We start from the raw sequence: 14309 nt of genomic DNA, 5'->3' as shown, positions 1-14309 counted from the left end.
ATTTTTCACAGAACAATTTTTATGCATGTACGATCACACACTAAAACTGATAAAGCAATGCAGTGATTCCTTTTAGGCTAACTGCAAAACACCCCTTTAATTGAGGAAGCTAGAATTTCACATACGAATTCAAGAAATAGAACTAAGACTTACAAAGCCGACCTAGATAGCTTATAAAGCAATGTTACACTAACACCAGTTCCAATCGCTAACAACATACCATACCTTTCTAATCACTGTTAAATGCTACCATGTTTTACATGGCTTGAGTTAATGTTTTTCAACACCATCAGCTGTGATCCTGTAGCTCTCTTCCCACCAATTAGTGTATAAAGCCATTTACAAGGTAACAAAAGCTTGAAGTGTTGGCACCATTACTATTGAAACTCATAAGGTATAGTTCATGATGTTTTAAGTACTGTTAGCCAGTAACATATCTCAAAGCATGTTATTATAGAGGGGTCATCACTTTTCACTAGGCAGGCTGAAATTAAAGGAGAGCTTTAGTAAGACGGGTTTGATAAGCAGTGATTTGGAAGAGGAAAATGACAGAGACTGCATCATGTATTGTATTGAATAAGAATATTCATAAGAATATCAGGGAGAAAATGGCAGCAGTAACAATGAAAAGAATGATTTTTAAAAGTTCTTCTCTAGGTTTGAAATGCCTTATAACACAGTATATCTCACTGAGATAATTTCATTAAATAGGAAAGCCTGAATTTGCTAGTAGGATTTTTCTGATGTGTTTAAAAAGAGCTAGTCATGTCCTTTGTAAGCTACACCAATAGATAAGAAATTCCAAGCATACTCTACGTCCATGAAAAGTTTTCAGTGTGTATAAAGCTTTATAAGAATACCTTAGGAATTTATAGGAATTTATAGGAATACCTTAGGAAAAGCTTAGGAATTGCCATGTTTTTAACCTATGTTAGCTTGATTTATCTGTATCTGCAAAAATTATTTAAGAAACTTTTGCTGCATTTGCAACTTTTTCAATGGTATACGACTGTCACATTTGTCCTAGCCATAACAGCAAAATTACTCAGTGGTCAGGTCTCTTGTCAGTCCTGTGGTCTTGAGCTTGTTTTATTTATGGTTCAAGGACAATGTCAGAGGAGGCTATTACTACAAGGCTGGAACATTGTTGAAATTTAAATGAATTGTATCAACATTGCTGCTCTTTTCAGCAAAACCAGTGAGCTCACTGAAAAGCAAGAGTCCTCTTACACATGAGTAATTTCAATCTGGATACAACCACATATATAGGAAGAGTGATCTATTGTAATAAATAAGAAACTGAAGGCTTTTGACTCTACTTACTTTGTACCCTTGAAGGTGTCCTCGGACAGTTTTTAGTGGAACTGGGTCCCAATGCACCTTTGCTAACGTGCTGTTAATAACATGAACCTGCACATTGCCTGGAGCAACCATTGGCACTGTGTGGAAAGGAGGCAACAAGTACCTAGTTAGAATGAGAAACCACACGAACATACTTTTTCAGAATGAGTCTTTGTATTGCACTCAAGGAGTAAGTTAAAATGTTCCTATGTTAAAAAAGCTGACCTCAGGATTAATACTAGAGAGTATTATGAAGCTTTATTATCTCCAAATTACTTCATTTTAAGAAAAAACAAAACCAACTACTATCCCCCTTTTTCAGTATCTTAGTATTTTAAATACCCATTTAGGTTACACATTTAGTTGCTTTTAATCAGTACAACTGAGTCACATTACGAAACTTACAGTCTTCCCCAGAATGTCCAATCACCTCTGACGGCTCTGGTGCATATCCCAGGTCATTTAAAGCTTGTACTTTTATTTCATAAGGAACAAAAGTTGGAGTACCAGACACGATATACTTAGATACGTTTGCAACTATAACAGATGTCCATTCATCATCAACATCTTTCTGTCGCCAACTGACTTTATACTGAAGCCCTGGTCCATTAGACTGAAAACCTTTTAAAGACTGAAATGGAAAGAAATACTTTTGAAAATATTCAGAAGCATCAGAAAAATCCAAAGCCACAAAGGAAATGTACTGATTCTTCTTTAGAATTCTACCGAAAAATTTACCACTGTGTTCTGTGATGGAGAAACACTGCTGAAACTTCTAAGCTATCTAATTTAGCTTTACAGGATGCCAGTTTAGTTGCTTTTGATCCATTTGTAAAAATCAGATTGAATTGTGATCTTGGCTAATTCTCTTGCAACCAAAGACTGGGATTGCTGTATACATACCTTGTTTTCAAGTATTTCTTAAAAAGTGGAAGAAGGAAAAAAGAGACGTACACCATTTCCCTGTAAACTGTTGCCTAGACAATGTTTCCTTGCCTGGGATGGGAAACTGGTTTTACATGGCTCCCCTTGAGAGGTAAAGGCATTATAGAGAAAACCTTACCATGATGGGAAGGGAAAACTTTTCCCCAGAAATTTTGAGTGGAACAGTGCACAATAGCTTAGTTTATCACAAAAGTTGATGGTAGAATCAAGATTCACATTAGAATTAATTCTAAAAATAAGACTCTGCTTGAGATAAACCTCAATTTACATATTTAAGTTTTCCTAAACTGGCAGCAAAACATCCTGTATTACCAAATTAATGGCTTACCTTGAAAAATCACTCAAGGAAAATACACACCTTAAGTTATTTTTTTTTTTTAAATTCCATGTAGCTTATCCCTCAAAATGAAGATGGAGAAATGTCTGGATTTTACTCCTTTTCAAGAATGTTTTAAGCAAGCAATGCATTGGGTATGCTCGTAGTATGTTCACAGTTAGATTATTATTATTTCTCAAAAAGAAAAAAGCTACTCACAGACCTGAAAGCAAATGAAACCTCAAAAACCCAAACTTACCTCCCATGTTATTACCAAATTATCAGGTTCTGAGCCTATCCCTTGTACATTAGAAGGATTTTCATCAGGGTCTAAAAATAAAACATTTGCATGTGAACAAGAATGACTGTTGTTTGCATTCTAAGTAAATTCAATGCCATTCATAGAAGAAATCAATCGCTAGTAAGCGGGAAAAGTTATTTACTTGCAGATTTTGTCAGGTACTGCTCAGATGGTTCACTCGGCTGACTTCTGCCAATCTCATTGACAGCTATCACGCGGAATGAATAGTTGACATACGGAGACAACTTCAACTGTACTGTTGTCTGAGTTCCAGGAACTTCCGTCTGGTAATGCCATACCCCTGGTTCATGCAGTCCATCTTCATATTCAATCACAAAGTCTGGAAACAGAAATTGAATCCAACTTTATGTCAAAACTTGCAACACCTTCCTAAATCAATATAGGCATTTCTGAACAAGCTAATCGGAAGGGAGTGATCCAACGTCTGCTTTTAAAAACAATGGAAATTGAAATGTAAGTACATAAACCAGAACACAGATCTATAATGTGCATCTCAAAACTACTACCCAGGTAATCAATATATAACATAAAAATTGTAGAATATAATATATACAGTATATGGCATATATAATATACATAACATATACTATATAATACACAGTATATAATGTATAATATATATGTAATAAATAACATATAATATACAATATTATATATTACAAACATATAATTTATAATATATATGTGGAACATACAGTGAGTATAGAATATAGAGTAGAAACATCCTTACTTTTATTATTTGGTATTCTCACTAATGATCTACCTGTCATGTAGCACGTTACTACAAGAACTCTCTCTCTTGGATACTGAATTTTAATGTAACAGGAACCCTTGAACTATCACAGCAAGGAAGTTGGACAAGATTGGAATTTTGATGCAAAAGTAATATTTGGCTGACAAATATATTGGTCTTATTGTATCAGGCTGACAAGTACTACCTATACAGTATTAAAACTCTCTCAGTATTCCAATTTCCCCAATGAGACTGGCTTAGTGAAGAACTACTTAAAGTCAAGAACCAATACTTGAGGAAGGTTTCCGAGAGCACTTTTCAGTATCTTCTAATTAAGTCATAGAATATATGTTCAGAAGTTGAATTTCTTGGAGAGTTCTCTGTGTGAACATTACAATGATTACTGTTAAGGTCCTACAGAGTATATAATCTCAGGGATAACTAGGCTTGTAGATGTCAAAAAGAAAATCATACTTATTAGCAAAGACAAAAGGACATTTGTTTTTTCAGCTATGAACAAGCCAAAGAAGCTTCCGGGTAAAAATACAAATTTTGAAACACTTTAGAGGAATTGTTAGGATATAGTCAATAAATGGGAGAAAAATGTGTAGTCTGAATACATTCCACAGAAACTTAAGTTTAGATACATGAGCATCAAATGTTTGTGTTTTGTGTAACAAAAATTTTCCCCTATCTCATGTATAGGTGAGGACAAAACGCCAGAATATAACTTAGAATAAATCCTGTTTGCATTACTAAAGAAATTCTGAGGGACATCTAGAAATTGCTTGTAGAAGAATAATTACAGTAGCACTTAGAAATAACACATAAGGAGCCAAGCTGTTCAAGAAGGAAAATAGGTAAGTAGTACTAAACATAGCCTTCTGGACTTGAGGCTTGAAGATTTCATTCTGACTTGAGTAGTAAGAAAGAACTGGCCCCAAATTACTGCTGAGATACAGTGGTGGTGCTTGTTCAGAGATAAAGCTCTTGGAATGTTATGTTCTCTGAACAAAAGTCTTTGTGAAAAGTTTAGACTACTACGTAGGGACCTTAAAGCTCATCTAATTCTAACCCCCTGCCATGGGCAGGGACACCTTCCACTAGACCAGGTTGCTCAAAACCCCATTCAACCTGGCCTTGAACACTGCCAGGGATGCGGCATCCACAACTTTACTGGGCAACCTGTTCCAGTGTCTTCCTAACGTCCAATCTAAATCTCCCCTCTGTCAGCTTAAAGCCTCTTCTCCTCATGACACTACATGCTAAAAAAAAAAAAATAAAGCACCCCAAAAGTTTTCTTTAGCTTCCCTAATAACTAGCATTCTGCTTGCAACTCTAATAGAACAATATATAGGAGACTTCAAGGAAAAAAATTCTATCTGAGCTTTCAGAGATATTTAGCATGTCAGTCATATTATTTGTGCAAAGGGATCACTCATAATGAAATGCTATCCTTGAGTGTTGATCTGCCCTTTGAAGTGATAGCAGCACCAACAGAGGTAATAAATTTACTTATGAAGCAAATGCCTTATTTTACAATATAAATTGCATCATAATTAAAAAAAAAATTATTTAGTCAAAAGAGTTCAATTGCTAATATCAGAGTGCATGCAATATCTCACTTTTAGAAAAAATTACATGAGACAACACCACTTAGTATCATCTCTTTTTAAACAGTGTGATCTCATTCCTATAGAAAGGAGAGACTTGTGTCTTCTGGTCTGGAAAAAAATGAAAATACTAATACACAAGTATACCAATAAGCCATATCTTTAATACAATTCAAATATTTACATTAAATTTACATATATTATATTTTTAAAAAGTATCTTACTAGTTGATATACACTAGACAAGTATGAAAGTGTATAACTCCAGTAAAATCTGTTGGTGTTTCCTTAAAATGTAATCAAAATCTTTGATATGTTCTTAAATTTGTCGAATTCTGTTTCTACAAAACTTATTTTTCAGATGCCTGATGCTTATGGTTTGTGTTCAGTGTTGATAACAACCAGAATCAGACCCTGGAGAGCAACACTCAGTAAGTCAGCCTAACTTATTTATTTCACATACAACACGAACACCAGCCTTGGTAACTTGTGGCAGTTATTAGCTAAAAATACACTGCATAAATAATTAAACTATTACATTAAGTTGCTCACAACTAAAAGGTTGCCCCAACAAATCTTTCAGACCCTACTATTTTTTGGAAAACAAACGAACAGTAACATCCTTCTTCCTTCCTCCTTAATTCCCCCTCCATCCTCCTGTTCAATAAAACAGTTATCGTGTTTTACTGGGAGGAATAATAGCATTTAAGATCAATTATCTGTCTCAAAATTTTGTAGATGTCTATTTTCTCTGTCTTATGGACATGCTTTATTCCTTCAGCTGTCTGGACTAATAAATAATAATAATAACTCAAACAAACCCACAAAACAAACAACAAAAAAAAACAAACCCAAAACAAAACCAAAAAAAAAACAAAAAAAAACAAAAAACGCCCAAAAAAAACACAAAAAACAAAACACCAGAAAAACTGCTTTATATTTTCATGAAGTTTCTGTATCTGTAATGATGGATAATTCCCAAAGATACAGGTACTGATGTTATTTCAAATTCATGTGAATTAGAAAAGAGTTAATGCAAGATATTAGTAGGTCTCTCCTTCAGAAGCAGATAAGTAACGAAGAAGTCTATTCTACACATAGAATAGGACCCTGTCAGACAGAGGTCATATCAGTATCAACTTCTGTGTTAAACTAGCACAGTTTTTGGATGACAAGCCCAGCTCTTTAGGACAGTGACTAAGTCTTTTCTGCTTGGCTGTACACTAAAGGGCATTTAGTGAAATTTCATTGTGTAAATAAATGGCAACTGTAGCGAACGAATTTACCATTCTTCCATGTTGCACACAAATATATCTCAGAACTCACCCTTTGGAATCTCTGAGAACAGTTAACATAATTCTATTAATATAGCGCGATAGATACAAACAAACATACTTGTAATAGGACTGTTATTTTCATCTCCTGGTATCCATGAGAGTTCAACACTTCTTTCTAGCTGACCTGTTAATTCCAAGTCAAAGGGTGGATTTGGCCGAGCTGTAAATCAAATGAAGACAAATAATCACACCAGAACAGATATGCAGTTTCATCTTTGAAAATAGCCCCTTACATTCCAATAAAAAGAATTCCACAAATACAGCAGCACAGATCTACTCACTTAGATACGCAGAACTTAATGACCATTAGCATGCAATAGTTACAAAACAGATAAAATGGAGAACTGATGTACCTGGAAACTTCTATACATTAACAAGAATCTATATTTGACTTTGTCTACATCTGATTGCACTGTTATATAAAAATGTAATGAGATGCAAAGAATTATGAAATGCATGTTTAGTTTATCTTTAAATGATTATGGGTGGTTTTCTATTGCAACTAGAAGTATTTTAATAAAAATCTGAAAATAAGAAAGCATTCACATCAAAGAAGCTTTGCTAGAGTCATTACAAATATTTTACATGTGAATTCAAAACAAGTATAGTTGAAACAGAAACTAATTGCAAGTTAGGCATTTATTTTTTGCTGTACTCTTGATAAATCCTGAAATACTATTCAAGCTGTTAATATACATCTTTAAAGGACATAAAGATGTAATTGTCTATCCCAAATTGCTGAAAATAATTAATTACATGATTTGTCGCCAAAAAATCAAGACTAATGAGGAGGTTTATTTAAGAATACATAAGCATTTTCACTAAATATGATAGTTACATAAAAGTGCTTTAAACACTCAAAAGTGCTTTAGGCATATTATATCATATTTTAAAACCCAAATTCAGAAAAAAAAAACCCCACAAACAACAAAAGCACAAATCAAAGGCTTTATACTGTCTTTATACTGCATCTGACACATTTTTGGGGGTGATTTCAGCTTTTATTTAAAATTCCTTATTGGCAATTTAATCAATCATAAACCAAACTGGTCAATACGGTCCTATCCATTTTATGAGTGAAGTAAAATGAAGACAAATTATGAAATAAAGCACAAAAGACCTACAAAGCTGCCATCAGAAGTGGCAACAAAATAAAAACATACCATAATTTGGTTGGTACAAGTTCTTTGATAGTGAATTAGATTTTAATGAACAGTTGGATTTATAGAATCACAGAATAGTTAGGGTTGGAAAGGACCTTAAGATCATCTTTTAGATCTTTCATTTATTATATAACTAAGCTGCATTACAGTGTACTCTATTGAGAAAACCATTATCACACTGTAATCAACCTTAGTTAAAAATAATTTATCTCTCAAAATCACTTATTCCCTAAAATACAAAGCAGCCTGCACTGCAAAATTCCGAAGTCCAGTACTCCAGTAATGAAGCAGTTGGTAAAATGGGATGAAACCACACACACACAAGAACAGAGGAAAAAGAGGACAAAAAGATGCTGCACTTTGCAATAGGCAAATGAGAAATATATCCAACAGATGATGTAGAAAGAAAACTTTGTATTAGTTTACCGTAAATGATAGCTGGAGTTGGGGGAGCAGCTGAAAAGAACATTAATATAAAGTATTTAATAAGTTAGTAGCCAAAGGAACAGAATTCTGTAGGTAGTTAAAGACTATAATTATTAGAGACAAAGAAAAGTTAATACATTTAGAGGAAATGGCTGATTTTATATAATACATTGACAATTTTTCACTGAAAAGTTATAAAAGTATCCTTGAATGTTTTATCCATTTTTTTAAATAAGGATAGATTAAAAAAATAAAGTAAGCAATCTTATAAAATCTATTAAATAAGTTCTAGACATTTGGCAAATGAGATACAGTAGTATGTCATTCCTGTACAGGCATAAGATCACAGCACAATTTTAAAACAGAAGCATACTTGACTCTGAATCTCAGCCTGAGCTCAGGTAAGAACCATTCAGAACATTTACTTAAAACTTTCTCACAGACAGGGAGAAGGGTCAAAGAATGCATTTTGCAACAATCTGCAATCATTGAAACTTAACAGACAGAACTATTTTAAAAAGAAAATCCTTGAAAAATCATACAACCAAGCATGCTCAGTCTTTCTGAAGCATAATTTAGCTGCAAAAGAGATTCCTGACTTAAAATGTTTATGTTCAAATTCTCTGCAATATGCCATCTACTGTGTTAACTCAGATGTGATCCAAATAAAAATCTATACAGCATGAAGCTAAATATGTCCTGTAGGTAATGGACTCTCTTGAAAGTAGCTGATTCAAAGGCAAACTTTAGATTAAGCCTATATTTTTAAAACACTGACACTCATTTACAAATAGGTGATGTTTCCTTTGTCCTATCCTAGAAACAAAAATGATATTTGTGCTTTTCATTTTAAATCTAATGCTGATTTCATACTTAACAATAATAAAACACAGTCCTGCTACCATAAAGTTTGAGAGTATTCTTACCAACAACAGTAAGCACAGCACTTGCTGAAACACTGTCCAGAGTAGTATTAACTATGCAAGTGTATGTTCCATCATCTTTATCAGTTACATTCATAATGGTCAAGTTGTCTTTACCAACTAGAAACCTGTAAATACAACAGATTCAGCCACTCATTTTTCATTACTGGTACTGTTATAAGAAACTTGCATATGACATTACTAAATCCCATATACTTGTGTATTCAGCAAATATCTAGATGGCAATATAAGCTATGGGACTACCTCAGCTTTTTCTACATTGCTTTACCACCTTCCCACAGTACCTGTCTATCTTAATGTACTTGTATTTCCAGATATACTCAACTTTATCTGAGATCTAGAGCAAATTATTTTCCACTATCTGTTCAGCTTCTCATACCAGTTATCTTCTCCTCACAATTGATATACACAGTCAATGTACACAAATAAAAATTTTTACATCTCATTCGTTTTTAATTCTACCTTAACATTTTCACCATGATAGGTAAGTCCTTTAGTCACCAAATACAGGACAGCGATGATTTTAACAGTCTTCTTTGGAAAATGTCAGTAGGCCACTATGTTCCTTTCAAAGATAGGAAAAGAAGCCGACAAAAACTAAACAATGAAAGAAAAATTATTTTTGTCCATACCTTTCATCATCTGGCAGCTCATCATTGTCCTTCAACCATATAACAGTTGGTAATAAGGTAGAATCATGCTTTATTATACACTCAAATGAAACTTGGCCATATCTCTGAATCACCTTGTATTCTGGCTGTTTAATTATCACTGTTGGATCTGAAATTTAAAATGACTATTAGATACTGAGAAAGTCTGAAATTCTATACTAATCTGTGATTGAAGAATGATTCATTTCTTACCTTTAATTTCCAATTGCACCTCATTTTGTATCTTTCCTAATTTATTCCTCGCTACACATGTGTAAGCACCAGTACTATCCTTTTGAGCCACCGGAATTTCCAAGGTTCCATTATCATGGAAAATGTACTCACTTCCACGCAAGATGCTACCTTTCACTCCTTTAAACCTTTATATAAAAATTGGTATTATTATCTGACATCAGAGTTAAATTATGTTGTATGTTATTATTAGAAAATCCAAACTTGGGACTGCTACATTAGAATATATAGATAGAATCACATAATAAAATTTAGACAGAATCATATAATGAATTTTACTTTACTCTTTAGGGATATCTTAACTATGTTACGTATATGTAATATTATGTTAAGTATATGTAATGTTTTATTAGCATATTATAATCAGCATATATTTAAAAACACAGTTTTAAGATTGTAAATAGAGTAAATTCAGTTTTAAAGCTTTAAATGCTTGTTTCAGTAGATATAATTGTCTCTTTTATATAATTTAAGCACAATAACTGTAGCTCACCATTCAATTTCAGGCTTAGGAGAACCAAAATAAGCACAGTCTAGCAATGCAGGACTATCTGCAATGACTTGATACAGTTTATTAGCAGGAGTTAGAATCCTTGGTGGCTCAGCTGAAAAGACAAAGATACAGGTACAAATATGCAAGGACAAAGTACTAAGATATCCAGAATGGCCTAAGGAATTATATGTTATCACACTTCCCGGTGGTGACTTCTGATCTCAGTCTAGGTCCAAATACACTCTACTGCCAGTAGCCTGAGGAAATGTTAATGTCGGAGAATTATCTTGGAAAAACAAATGCTTCTTCCCTGTTTACAAGTAATAGGGATGGGCACCAAAGACAACTATTTCAATTGAAAATTTAAATCAAAACACACTTTAAGAAAAGAACCCCCTGGGAACAGACTGAACTACATAATTTTGAACAAACCTGCAGGCAGAAAAAAAGCTAAAATGCATTTTTTGTGAAACACTTACATTTTCTTTCATTTAAAAGATAATGACTCTCAATCAAAACACCTGCCAGCTCCTGCAGGAGAGTCTATAGAGTCCATTCTGCTTAGGATTTTCTACCAGCTTTGTTAAATTCAGTGAGAAGAATTAGAGAGGCCACAATATCTTCTAATTAGAAACATGCTCTTGGGAGGCCTTGAAGAAAAATGCATAATCATGTCTCCTTGCAACAGCAATTTAGAGATCAACTATTTAATGGATCCAAACCATTCACAGTCAATGACACTGTGCTGAAACATACTAACTTATGGAATACTAATTCCTGCTTTATTTGTTATGCTTCTTATGGTCTGCTATGAACACCTAGCTCCAACTCTCCTGCCCTGCGCAGGGACACCTTCCACTAAGATTAGGCTGCTCAAAGCCCCATCCAACCTGGCCTTGAACACTGGCAGGTATGGGGCAGCCTCAGCTTCTCTGAGCAGTCTGTTCCAGGGTCTCACCACTCTCATAGTGAAGAACTTCTTAATATCTGATCTATATCTTCCCTGTGTCAGCTGAAATCCATCTCCCCACTGTCCTATCACTACATGCCCTTACATAAACAAACAAAAGATATAAAGTTTCTTCCAATTTTTTTTTTGTAGCTTTCACTACTATCCTTCTTACTTAGGAACAGTGAAATTCAGAAATATCCTACAAAAAACAAGGTATACCCTTGCCTTTACAGGGCTCATGAAATACATCCATTCCCACTGAAGACCTTGAGCAAGGCTTGAGCATGCAGTCCCTGTAGCAACAGGAAACACCTGAATACCCACAAAAATTGAAAACTATAAAATCTGTTTCTTACCCAGAACATTCACAAATGCATTTGCTAGCAAGTACCCATATTCATTAGAAGCATTGCACTGATAGACAGCACTTGATCTCTCTTGCACATGTGAGAAAATTATGGTATCACCATCCACCTTTCTGCTGGGATCTTCTGGGGCAACTGTTGGTGTAAAGAAAATAAATTGTTTTTCCTAAGCTGCTGTTGGATGATATGTTACATACTGCTGAAAAGAAATAATTTGGAAGACTAATATGTCCTTTCTTCTGTTTTCCTGGGTGACAGTTGACTGGTTAAGGTGTGAATCTGAATATGATCAAGGAAGTTCTTCCGATTCTACAAATACTTAACGCAGGATGGTAGAGTTACCATTTCTCGGGGGGGGGGGTTCTTTGTTTCTTTTTCAAAGAAGTGAGTTTGAGATCATATTTTGCATGTAATACAGGGGAAAATACTCTTATGACAAGATCAGGTAAATACAGACAGCATCTAGAAAAAAAAGCAATAGTTCTGAATGTCAGAAGAAAATGCTGTTAGAATGACACAGTCCTCTGTGACTTAAAAGTTTCAGTTTTTCAAATCGATTTTAATAATACAAATTATTCTCCAAATATAAAAAGAAACTTAGTTGAAAACTATCTTGGAGTAAAGCATAAGCAATTCTTTCACACAAAATCAAGAAACAGACTTCACAAGAGCAGCAATTGTAGTTCAGTAGGTGGCACTCTCTCCCTTATATAATAATTATACAGTGCCAATTCCTCAAACGTTCTGTAGTAACCTGAGCTGTCAAACAGCTCTTGCATATCAGAAGAACCAAGAATATCACCAAAAATAAAATTACAAGATATTACTGAAGAATAATAGCTGTCAGTTATGATACAATTGGATAGAGAGGTAAAACGGAGAAAACACTTAGCTTGCAACACTACACTACATAAAAATGCACAAGATATAATTCAATATTTTAAGAAAATGTTATATAAACCCAGATTACTATAGTAATATTGAAAATTAATTTAAAATTTATATACCAATATGAAAAATAAATGCATATATGCATAAAGGCATGCATCATAGTTTAGTTGCATCATCAAAATTGACACCCTTATGTTTTGCTGGAGCTTGAGAAAATAGGTATATTTGTGGAATATATTTTTGTATAAAATCATTTCTCATTTCTTCTGTTTCACAGAAATGTTCTGTAAAGTGACAATACCTTTTGATTCAGACAATACCTCAGTACTCATCTGTAAAGAAAATGGAGAAATTTCTCCTGTACTTTCTCAAATCTACTGACGTATCTATTACTGAATTCTCTAAGAGTGAAGAAACCAGAGGAAGCGGACCACAGATCTGTGCTACTGCTCATGGGTATTTCACCCATGCATTTACACTTGCATGTAAAGTAATTACATCAATTTCCAAACAGATGCCTCAAAGAGCAGTTTTCAACTCCATTTTTAATTCTTGTTTTCCATCACTCTGAGTTCATATCAATATTATAAATTCAAAAATTTTGGAAAGGTAGAGAAAGGTACTACTGGAATTTTAAATGCTATGCTATTTGTATAGCTATGCTACACTAGAATTTTAAATGCTATGGACTTCTGGATTGCTGGCACTTATTTTTCTCCTCTTTTGCTTTACTTTCTATTGCGTTCCACATTTCACATTGCTTCCCATTCTATGTAAATGCCATTTTCATTAAAAGATTCATGGACTGAAAATAGACAGAGGAGGTGAGTAGCCCAGCAGGCAGGCCAGTCAGCTGTAAGAAGTGGTCCGTTTCTGCATACAAATCACCATTAAATGCTAAAATACACAGAGCCGCCTTCCCAGGAGGTAGGAGATCTGCCCACAGGCATTCCAATCACAGCTACTGCCTGCCCCAAGCTCTAGGCTCCCCTTCACTCATGCCTTCTGAATCCTGCAGCATTTTCTGCCGACGAATCTTTAACGGGTGCACAGATTCACACACACACATACTCCCGTACATAATACCTTACTGATGATATAGCCCCTGATGGTATAGCCCCTCCAGAGAGGTGGAAGCCATTAGTTCAGTCCTCTATGACTGAAGAAGGAAGTGGATCTTAAAAGAACAATCTAACCATTAAATTACCATATAAAAAGATGGGTAGCATCTTCCCTTCCCACTGCTGTATTTATGGGGAAAAAGATATCCCTCTTCACTTATTTGAAGAAAAGGAGGTAGGCACCTGCTCTCTCAGAAGAGCTTTAAGCTGTGGGTCCCAAGAGGAAAAAAAAAAAAACAAACTAAGGAAAGTGTCAGGATAGTCAATGCTTCCTTTGACTGGTCTGGGCACTTGCATGCTGAAGGGCACTGTTTTCAGGAAGCTCCCTGTTGAGACTGGCACCTATTCAACAGTCTGTCTTCTGATATGCCTCATCCTCCCACGCAGCACCAACAGAACCTGTATGTCTGCAGCAGCAGAACAGAATACATCTTTCCCCATGTACT

General features: G+C 34.5%; 1 protein-coding gene across 32 annotated transcripts in view; it reads right to left on the bottom strand.

Moving 5' to 3' along the window:
- NRCAM (neuronal cell adhesion molecule) overlaps window positions 1-14309 on the bottom strand; it is a 68975-nt gene that overhangs the window by 33393 nt on the left and 21273 nt on the right. For 21 of the 32 annotated variants that reach the window (XM_062612205.1, XM_062612169.1, XM_062612179.1 and 18 more), the window contains 11 exons: window positions 11843-11986; window positions 10535-10646; window positions 10003-10169; window positions 9772-9919; window positions 9122-9246; window positions 8196-8225; window positions 6665-6766; window positions 3046-3243; window positions 2862-2932; window positions 1747-1972; window positions 1324-1439 (listed from right to left, as the gene is read on the bottom strand). In XM_062612205.1, the coding sequence (XP_062468189.1) occupies window positions 1324-1439; window positions 1747-1972; window positions 2862-2932; window positions 3046-3243; window positions 6665-6766; window positions 8196-8225; window positions 9122-9246; window positions 9772-9919; window positions 10003-10169; window positions 10535-10646; window positions 11843-11986 (1439 nt within the window). The remainder of the gene's footprint in view (window positions 1-1323; window positions 1440-1746; window positions 1973-2861; window positions 2933-3045; window positions 3244-6664; window positions 6767-8195; window positions 8226-9121; window positions 9247-9771; window positions 9920-10002; window positions 10170-10534; window positions 10647-11842; window positions 11987-14309) is intronic. The other 11 variants (XM_062612222.1, XM_062612229.1, XM_062612047.1 and 8 more) reach the window with 1 other exon arrangement.

The sequence above is a fragment of the Pezoporus occidentalis genome, unplaced genomic scaffold (genome assembly GCF_034315485.1).
Source record: "Pezoporus occidentalis ecotype Australia unplaced genomic scaffold, CSIRO_AGI_Poc_V1 ctg100, whole genome shotgun sequence".
Taxonomy (NCBI): domain Eukaryota; kingdom Metazoa; phylum Chordata; class Aves; order Psittaciformes; family Psittacidae; genus Pezoporus; species Pezoporus occidentalis.
The sequence above is the reverse complement of the archived record's forward strand: the minus strand, read 5'-3'. Positions and strand labels throughout refer to the sequence as shown.